At 42.8% G+C, this 10,586-nt stretch overlaps 1 protein-coding gene across 1 annotated transcript in view; it reads right to left on the minus strand.

Moving 5' to 3' along the window:
• The window catches only part of MSH2 (mutS homolog 2), a 75,538-nt gene extending 66,886 nt beyond the window's left edge, over positions 1-8,652 (minus strand). The window contains exons 1-2 of the mRNA XM_065929317.1: positions 8,402-8,652; positions 1,872-2,026 (exon numbers count right to left, since the gene is read on the minus strand). Of these exons, the coding sequence (XP_065785389.1) occupies positions 1,872-2,026; positions 8,402-8,612 (366 nt within the window). The 5' untranslated portion in view covers positions 8,613-8,652. The remainder of the gene's footprint in view (positions 1-1,871; positions 2,027-8,401) is intronic.
• Between the last annotated feature and the right edge of the window lie 1,934 nt (positions 8,653-10,586).

Genomic DNA, 10,586 nt, shown 5'->3' on the forward strand with positions numbered 1-10,586 from the left:
ATCAATAAGCTAAAAATTAAGATGTATCAACTTTAGCAGCTTGTATATCTGAACTTCGTAAAATGTCAGAATGAAGATACTACGTTTTAACCTCATCAAGATACATAATGTTTTTCCCCCCTGATCTAAAAGCTAGGAGTTAAAAACAATTCATCTAAAAGGATTCTGACACAAAGGAGTTAAGTGTGATGAGCTGATAAAACAGTTAATCACTTAAATTCATGATTCCACAATTCCACATTTTGATGTTGTTACTGAGCTCTGTGAAGAGTGAGATAGAAAAACATCATGTTTTGGTATCCTCAATTTTCTATTAAAATCTTTCAAGATGTAGGATAATACTGTAAGTCCCACTTTTCTCAGTAAAGTAGCAATGAAAATCCTGAGGAAACGCCATCATAATGTGTGTGTGCATCTGTGTGCGCACTCATGCTCAGTCATGTTCAACTCTTGCTGACACTATGGACTGTAGCCCACCAGGCTCCTCATCCATGGCATTTTCCAGGCAAGAATACTGGAGTAGGTTGCAATTTCCTCCTCCAGGGGATCCTCCTGACCCAGGGATCAAACCTGATGCTCCCACATTGGCAGGCAGATTCTTTACTGCTGAGCCATTGGGGATAATACTCTCAGTCCCACTTTTCTCAGTAAAGTATCACTGAAAATTCTGAAGAAACTCTGTAACACAGGATGCTAAATTCTCTCAGATGTAATCTTCAGGAAATGTCTACATTTTCAAAGGCGGGGGTGGGGGGACAGTGGTGGAAGGCAACATGGAAGGGATATTGAAGAATATTATACTTGGGGCAGCACCAACATCATATGTTTAAATATTGCACACACAAAAACTTTCATAGGCCTTTCAGGTCAGAAAACATCTTGAAAACCTTCTCATTTTACATTTATAAAGAAACAGATACAGGAGAACACTGGGAAATTGGCCAAGATCACCCAGAGGGACAGAGGAGAAAAGAAATGAGATGCGCCAACTACAAGCCCAGAGCATTGTCCCCCCACTTACGACGTTTATTCCCTTGCAAGGATAAATCTCAATTCCCCAACATTTTAACCTTTGTCCAGTATTTATGTGCATGTACTGGTTTAGCCTCTAAATTGTGTCCGACTCTTGCAACCTCATGGACGGTAGCCTGCAAGCCTTCTCTGTCCATAAAATTCTCCAGGCAAGAATACTGGAGTGGGTTGCCATTTCCTTCTCCAGGGGATCTTCCTGATCCAGGAATTGAACCAGGGTCTCCTGCCTTGCAGGCAGATTCTTTACTGACTGAGCTACGAGAGAATGTATTGTGTGTGAACAAAAACATGACTTTATAGACTAAAAATACAGTCCTTAAATAAAACAAGCTAGCACAATCATCTCCATGAAGGCATTAGAAGCACATCAACAAGCGCTTCCAGACACACCTAGGAATATGATCAGCATTAAACAAAGTTCCAGACTTTTAAAAAATTACAGTCTAATAAAAGAGAAAGGAATACACAAAGAGCCAAATACATTACAAATGTGTATAAATGAGTTTCCCAGAACATGTTAATTTGTGATAATTCTTCAAAAACAGTAAAAATAAAATTTTCTTTAATGCTGGCATTAGACTTTATGTAAAAGCTATTAATTATTTGAGTTTCAGTGATAGTGACAAAGCTCAGAGTACTCATACTCATAAGGATTTATTGAATTTATGAATTGCTATTAAACTGTGATTTTAAAAACCACATGCGAAAGAATATTAAAGTCTCTCAAAGGATTTTACTATCACAACCTGGCTAAAATATTAAAGCAACACAGAATTCTCTTACATTTTTATTTTTTCTATTCCTAAAAACACAACTAAACTTAAAAGGAAGATAATTACCTTAAATGCCAAATACCAATCATTCTCCTTGGAGGCCTTATTTCCAGCTCTGTTCTTATAAACTTCAACTCTGTACTGACGAACTAGAAGAAGATCTTTTACAAAAGATTCAAAATTCATTTTACTAAGCACAACACTCTCCAGAGACTTTGCTCCTAAAGAAAAATATTAAAAATACAGGTTACAGATTTCAGGATTTAAAGTCATAAGTGTTCAAGACCTAACACAATGCCTCCCCCCAAGCTATGTTGTTTTCCCAGTAATTCATTCACTCAATAAACTATCAAGCACCTATTTCATGTCCCAAGGATTCTAGTAGATGAAGGGTATAATATGGTGGATAAATATAGCCACCTACATATCAAAATAAGAAATTAAGATTTAAAAAATGAATATATATACAGCTGATGCTACTTATCCTTTTTCATCATCTGTTTTTAATAAGTTTGGATAAAAGTCTTATTATATAAGATTACTTATTACAATAGTTATATTTATATAATAACAATAGTATTTATATAATTTTTTCAGAAGGTCCATAAAATAAATTACTAATTATGATAAAGTGTTCTAGGTAACATAGTTCAAAAACTGAAGGTTCAAAAGGTACATCAAAAAGGAGACCTTCCTTTTCACCACTGTCCCCTACACATTCAGTTTACCACCCAAGTGTTACCAGTTTCATAGAATATATTTCCAAACACAGTCTACGCACGCACACACAGGCAAATATAAAGCATTGTTTTTTTTTTCTTTTCTATAACTCCACACTATACATACTGTACTATATCTTTTTTTTTTTTTAACTTTGATATAGTATTCTGAAAGGTTGTTCCACCAGTACATAATCAGATTCTTTCTGTTACAGCTGCAATGTTTCAATGACCCTCAGGAAGTTCTATAATTAATCTCTTAGTGATAGGCATATAGGTTTTTCCAATTTTTGTTATTACAACAGGTTACATGAATAATCTTGCATGTGCTTCATTCTCTAAACATTAGAGTGTAACTCCGAGATAAAGTTCTAAAACTGGACTTTTTCAAAGGATGATACATGTGATTTTTATAAATATTGCCAGACTATCCCCCTTGGTTGGCTGTACCAATTAACACCACCATCTGTAAAGTATTAATGTCATTTATTTTCACTATCCAGTCAACAGAGTTCTAAAACTTACTGGTCTTCATCTCATATCACCGGTTCTCAATTGGGGAAGATCTTGCTCCCCTAGTGGACACGATCACTGTCTGGGGGCATCTAAGTTGTCACAACTGGGACAAGGGAGTAATAATGGAATCTAGTAGGTAGAGGAGGGGATGCTGTTAACCATGAACAGCCTAGCCCCTCACAGCAACAGATTAACTCTTTGGTCAAAAATATCAATAGTGCCAAAGTGAAGTGAAAGTGAAAGCCACTCAGTCGTGTCCGACTCTTTGGGACCCCATGGGCTGCATGCCCATGGAACTCTTCCAGGCCAGAATACTGGAGTGGGTAGTCTTTCCCTTCTCCAGGGGATCTTCCCAACCCAGGGATCAAACCCAGGTCCCCTGCATTGCAGGCGGATTCTTTACCAGCTGAGCCACATATTACCTAATAGTCTTAAATGTATAGTCTTAGATGGACTACAGGGTCTCATCTTAGTTTTGATTCATAAATAACAATTTCTTTACAAAATAAATAAAATCACCCACACCATCAAATGGAATTATAACTCAATTTTCAAATAATACAGATAATATCAATTATTCACTTAAAGGTAATTCAGAATATACTTGTAGGGACTTCCCTGGTGGTCCAGTGGCTAAGACTCCACGTTCCCAATTCAGGGGGCCCAAATTCATTCCCTGGTCAGGTAATTAGATCCCACATGCTACAACTAAAAAACTCTCACATGCTGCAATAAAAATCACCATTAAGACCCAGTGCAGTCAAGTAAATTTCAAAAATAAAACTACAAAATACACGTGCAGATTATTCTGACAAGTCTGGATCTTATGAGACTTAACCTAAATTTAACAATAGATTGTATCAAGCACAAATATTAAATACAAATACAAATTAATTAAATGACATAATACAATTATTTTGTACAGCAAGACACAGCTGATACTTTCAATATCATTTCACTAGTTACATAAGCAGTGGACAAGCACCTCCGCTGTCACGGACACCCTGAAAATGGGCTCAAATCTTGCCTCTCTCAAGTTATTCCCTAGAACATTTCTTATGATCTAATCCAGGACCAGGTACAGGGACCAGGCAGGTATCAAATGAACAGAGAAAGTCAAAGGAAGAACACAACTGACAGATGACAAACGACTTCAAATGTGGGAACCATGACAAAATGAGGAATGTACAAGGTAAAAGAAAAAGCTAGACTCACTAGGTCAGAGAGAGCAGCCACTGGACTCAAGCCACTCCTAATCTGCCCAGTTTCCAACGATGCAGAATTTTCAAAAGAAGCTCAAAATCTGAATGTTTTCATGAAACCACCCAATCTTTAAAGTATAGGCAATTAATTCAAACTTTTAAGAAAACATTATTTAGGTTTCCAGTTTTCAACTCAGCAAGTAAAACGCAGCAACATTTTTACAGACTTGAATAGACTACCTTTCTTTACCTTGCATTTAGAAAGCAAGCTGCGTGAAAATTATGTCCACTCTGAATGTTACTCCTTCAGCAAAGCCTGTACTCACATTCTCAAGAGGCATATGAGAGATCTAAGGTCTATCCAGGCTGCAACAGTCTCACTTCTCCCAGTTAAGACTCACTCAGGACCAGAACCTCAGTGGAATGGTAGGCCCCATTTAAACTATTTCCTGTTTTTGCCTAGCACATAGGGTAACTACCTAATCCCACTTTGCCTAAGACTTTCCAACTTTGAGCACTGAAAGTCCAGCACCCCAGGAGCCCTCTTAGTCCCCATGCAAACCAGAACTATTGAACAACCTATTAGCTCATCCAGCTGAATACATGAGAAACATTATTTATGGACTTCCCTGGTGGCTCAGACGGTAAAGAATCTGCCTGCAAAGCGGGAGACCTGGGTTTGATCCCTGGGTTGGGAAGATCCCCTGGAGAAGGGAAAGGCTACCCACTCCAGTATTCTGGCCTTGAGAATTCCATGGACAGAGAAGCCTGGTGGGTTACAGTCCATGGGGTGGCAAAGAGTGGGACATGACTGAGCAACTAACACTACACTGAATATTATTCATATGATGAAATATTATCATAAAAAAATTTGCTTGTGGAAAGCACTAAACCACAGTCAGTACAAAATTAGAGAGGAATTTCTCCCAGAGATGTTTATAAATGCCACTGCAATTATCGGTCAACAACTTCCAATAAATAGAGCAATGAGCTTCAAAACACTGTTATATCATCCTTTAATTTAGAAGGCAAAACATAAAGTCCAACTCAGCAAAAACAATTCTGCGGAGAGAGGAAAAAAACACTGGTCTGGCACATAATTCAGAAACAATTCTTAAATCAGCCTAGCAGGATGTACCAGCATACTCGTCTAGCCAGCACTGATTTGGAATCTGAATGCTTAGCACACAAGAACAAGCACTCTCAGATCCATAAGCTCCAACACTATTATTTACATCTATTTGCACATCAAAGGTATCTGCCTGGCCAAGGGCGGAGGGATCCAGAGCAATCCTGTCTTTCTATAGACACAATCAACAGGAAAACACATTCACAACAGCACTCTTATTTTGGCTGTACCAAGCAGCATGAGGGATCTTAGCTCCCTGACCAGGGATCAAACCTGTGTCCTCTGCAGTGGAAGCACAGAGTTCTAACCACTGGACCATCAGGAAAGTTCCCAGTGCAGATTTCTTAAAAGTGGTGGGTGAAGAGGCAAATGAGGTGATTCCCCTCCCCCCAAGGCACTTCCTCCATTACTAATCTCCAGATAGGTTAGCAAACAATCTCCAAAGATACTGTTATCCTCCAAAGATACTGTTATCCTCCAAAGATACTATTTCTCTCAAACTGACACGCTGATGTGGCAATGCATGTTGTCTTGTTTACAGATAAGCACCAGATGTATAGTTACTCTATGCTTCTGGTGAAGAGTTTGGCTATATGCTTTAAGTCTGAAAGCCAGGAAGAAAAACTGAAGGGAAGCTGGAAGAGAAAGCTACCCAGCCTCCATCTGGCACAGAAGAAAAAACCTCAGGTTGGTATAAGATTCTCCGCCTCAAGAATAACTTGGAACCCCCATCTTCATTCAGCTGATGATGTGTCTGCTACCCCCTGCAAGGCGGGAGACCTGGGTTCAATCCCTGGGTTGTTAAGATCCCCTGGAGAAGGGAAAGGCTACCCACTCCAGTATTCTGGCTTGGAGAATTCCATGGACTGTATAGTCCATGGGGTTGCAAAGAGTCAGACATGACTGAGCGACTTTCACTCACATGTGAGCACTGTACCAGGGGCTGGGATTCAGAGGCAGAGACTGGTAAGGAGAAGGTCCTAGGGCAGGGAACACCTAAGAGGGGCAGCTAACCAGGCAGCCTTCAGATGGGAGTCAAGAAAGGTTTCCAAGAGGAGATGCCTTCTAAGCTGAGTCCTGACAGCAAAAGAGACAAAGGATAAAGAACTTCATTTTCTAAGGACTCAGATTTCTCATCAATAAATTGAAGCTAAGTACTAACCCAACTAGCAGGGCTTTATTATAATAATGTATCACTAGTTGTTTTAGAGTCAGAGAAAAGCAGCCAAAAGAATATGAAGACAAAATGTCAATAGAATGAACCAGACAAAGAGAAGAAATGATCTACAGAAAGCCATCTGTGAGAAGAGATGGGATCCAGACCACAGCAAAAGGTTCATCTCTTCACTGGCACAATAGGGAAGGAGAGAATGGATCCAGACGGCACTAAAAGTATAGGTTCAGAAAATAATCCAAATATGGATCAACTAACAAATGGATTAAATGCAGTATGGTACATCCATACAACTGGAATATTTGGCAATAAAAAGTAATGAAGGATTGATAACCCCAGATGAAATTTGAAAATGTTAAGTGAAAGAGTCACTCAACACCAATATTTCCAGAGAGAGAGAGCAGATTTGTGGCTGCCTGGGTTTGGGAGGACTGAGGGGAAAGGGAAAGTTCCTGCTGACAGGTACAGGGTTTCTCAAGACTCAAGCGAAATTTAGCCTCTCTTGTAATGCCTCTTCAGCCGGCTACAGTCTTTGGCAGTCCTGTCTCCGCCTCTTCTGCAACTTGCTCTGCAGCATCCTCCACAGGTCTTCAACTGGAATTAGATTTCGGCCTTGCTCTCCTCTAGAGGGGGGCTTCCCTGGTAGCTCAGAGGAATCTGCCTGCAATGAGGGAGACCCGGGTTCGATCCCTGGATTGGGAAGATCCCCTGGAAGGGCATGGCAACCCACTCCAGTTTTCTTGCCTGGACAAACCCCATGGACAGAGGAGACTGGCGGGCTTCAGTCCATGGGGTCGCAAAGAGTCCCCAACACGACTGAGACAAAGCCTAGCACATCCAGAGGCGAAGTACACACACATCCACTAGAGGGAGCTCTGTGAAGGTGGGGATACTGCCTTTTGATCTGTGTGCTCCCAGTGTCCGGAACCCTTCCTAACGAGGTAGCATCCAATAAATGTCTATCTGCTGAATTAAACATCTGTCGTCAGTACCATCCCATCTGCACAAGGCAAAGGCAGGTCTAAAACCTGCAACTCCTTACTCCTCCTAGAAAGTTCATTCACAAAAGAGCCAGGGATAAGAGATTAAAATAAAACAAGATGTTTAGAACATCTAACTCACAAGAGGGTGAGAAGTTTGTAGTAGTTTTCCAGGGAGAGAGAATGCTAGAGAAATGGGGATGAGTTACCGAGGGCGCTGAAAGCCGAGCGGAGTCACAGACATCCGTGACTAACTCAAGGACACACAGCTGGTAAGAGGAGGGGCCAAGACTTGAATCCACGCAATCTGGCTCCAGAGTTCAAGGTCCCGACCACCACCAATACCGCCTAGCAACTGTAGACACTGTAAGTCCCTGCGCTGAACACCGATATAAATCACATTCGGCCAACAGGTAAAAACACGTTGGTGACATAAAACGGTCTCCCTAAATCCCTTCTATTCTAAATTTCAATCCTGGACTGGCATTTGTGATAACGAGGACTGGCAGCGTTTGTGATGAGATCCACAGCGCCAAGGCGGGGGCTGAAAAGCAGACACCCACGCGGACTGCAAAAAAAAAACCAAAAAACAAAACAGAACAATGTGTTCAAACGCCTCGCATGAAGCCAGGCACATAGCGATCGCTATTAGTTCTGATCCTGGGCAACTGCCGAGGGACAGACTTAGGGCGGAGGCAGGGCAGGGGGCGGGTGGCGCCCCTCTCGGCCAGGCAGGGACCGGAGCACGCGCAGCGCCCCCGCGAGACACCAGCGTCCCCGCCCCCGGGCCTCCCGGCCTGACACCCTACCACTTCCTGAGAGGAGCCACTCTGCGGGGTCCCCCCAGCCCCGAGCCCGCGCCGTCCCCGCCCTCACCTGCCGGCCCCATATACTTGACCACCCCCTGGGTCTTGAACACTTCGCGGGCGGCCAGCACCGCGTCCTCCCGGTGCGCGGTGTAGAAGTCACCCCGGTCAAAAAGGCGCACTGTGGTGGTCGGCTTCTCCGGCATGCCTTGGAAGAAGCGCACAAAGCCGACCTCGGCCGCGCTCTCCAGCTGCAGCGTGTCTTTCGGCTGCACCGCCATTTCGAAACCTCTCCGCCAGCCGCCCGAGAGAACTGCACGACCCCGCACCCACTAAGATGTTTCCCGCCTCCCCTCCCTCGCCCTCCAAGCGCGTCCGGCCTCTGCGGAGACACCCAATCATCACCCAGCACTGCGACTCGGTGGGTGGGAGTGCGCCCCGACAGCCAATCATAATCGGACGCGGCCCAGCTTCCCGCGCACGCTGGTGACTCTATCTAAGGCGCATGCGTGAGCCTAGGTCGCGCGCCGACCCTGGCAGACGCCCATCCTTGAAAGAGTTAGGTCTCCGGGTTTTCTGGGCTGCACAGGCGTGGGCACCAGGTGGAGGAATAGCTAGATTAAGAGGTCAGCTGGGAGGTTCCGGTTGGTTTTGAGTTTATTATGTACCCGTAAGCAAGAGAGTGAAATCAAAAAGAAACTTGAAAGGAAGGAAAAACTAGCCTTCCTATCACAGTACTTTTTTTTAACCTACGCCCCTCTCCCTCCAGCTGCCTCCGTTTTCTTTTTTACACAAACTCCATCCTAGCCAAGACTTCACTCCTTGATTGATTCATTCATTCAAAAACAGAAAACTTGCTATGCTCCAGACATAGGATCTGAGGATTAGTAAAGATAAGAGAAAAATCACAGTCTTCGTTGAGTTTACATTCTAATGAATGGATTCAGATAATATACTAAGTAAACACGTAGTAGGGCTTCCCTGGCGGCCCAGTGGTTAAAGAATCCGCCTGGTGATGTAGGAGACGTTGGTTCGATCGGTGGGTGGGGAAGATCCCTTGGAGGAGGAAATGGCAACCCACTCCGGCATTCTTGCTTGGGAAATCCAGTGACAGAGAATCCATGGGGTCTTAGCACACAACTTAGCAACTAAAACAGCAGCAAACTTATAGTAAGTAAACTGTTAGAAGTTAAGTGTTTAGGTATAAAGGACAGGGTGGGGAGGGTTGGATTTTTTTTTTTTTTTTAATATTAAGCAAGGACTTGAAGGAAGGAGGTCAGGATACATCCTGCACAGTTACCTGCCTAACAAAAGGTGTTGCACTCTCCTGTTTGATCACCGTTCCCCCATGAAAACTGCCCCAAACCCTGTTTCAAAGCTGCAGAATTACCCTCGGGGGCCTTTCGAAGGTGTTCCTGGGCCCCACCCCCACCTAATGGATTGGAATTTCTGAAGGTGGGTTATTGGGATCTTTTAAGAAAGCTCCTTGGAAATTCCTGACAATCAGCTCGGTTTAGAAACCACTTACCTACGTGTTAAAATTCAAATAGTTTCAGAAGTAGAGAAAGTTTGAGCTATCAGACTGCTGACTACATCTCCTACTTGGTGCAGTGTTCCCTCCTTTCACACCAGCTCTTCCAGCTGCAGTAATAAACATCCCCTTACCTTTCAATACCTAACACAAACTTGTTCCTCTGCTCTGGAATGGCCCTTCCCTGCCTTTTGTGTAGCAAACTATTGGTCATTCTTCAGTGCCCAGTCTTGAAAGAAGCCCATTCCCTCCAGGTGTAACTAGTTATCTTCTGAAGTATCATCTTATTCATCAGTTCAGTTCAGCCCCTCAGTCTTGTCCGACTATTTGCGACCCAAGGGACTGCAGCACGCCAGGCTTCCCTGTCCATCACCAACTCCCGGAGCTTGCTCAAACTCATGTCCATCCAGTTGGTGATGCCATCCAACCATCTCATCTGCCATCCCCTTCTCCTCCTGCCTTCAATCTTTCCTTTATTCATATTCATATCCATATTATATTTGCTGCATTGTTTTACAAATATCTGTTTACCTGTCTCTCTTACCAAACACCTGGAAAGAACACAGATGAGTATTATATGTATTTATAGTTAATGATAATTGCCAATGTTATCAGCATTTATTAACTTTTATTTTTACATTTTAATTTTTGCAACTCTAAGCATTAAGAACTATTGTTATTCTTATTTTACAATGAGGAAACTGAAACTAGGAAATGTGAAGTA

Source organism: Muntiacus reevesi, chromosome 3 (genome assembly GCF_963930625.1).
Source record: "Muntiacus reevesi chromosome 3, mMunRee1.1, whole genome shotgun sequence".
NCBI lineage: Eukaryota > Metazoa > Chordata > Mammalia > Artiodactyla > Cervidae > Muntiacus > Muntiacus reevesi.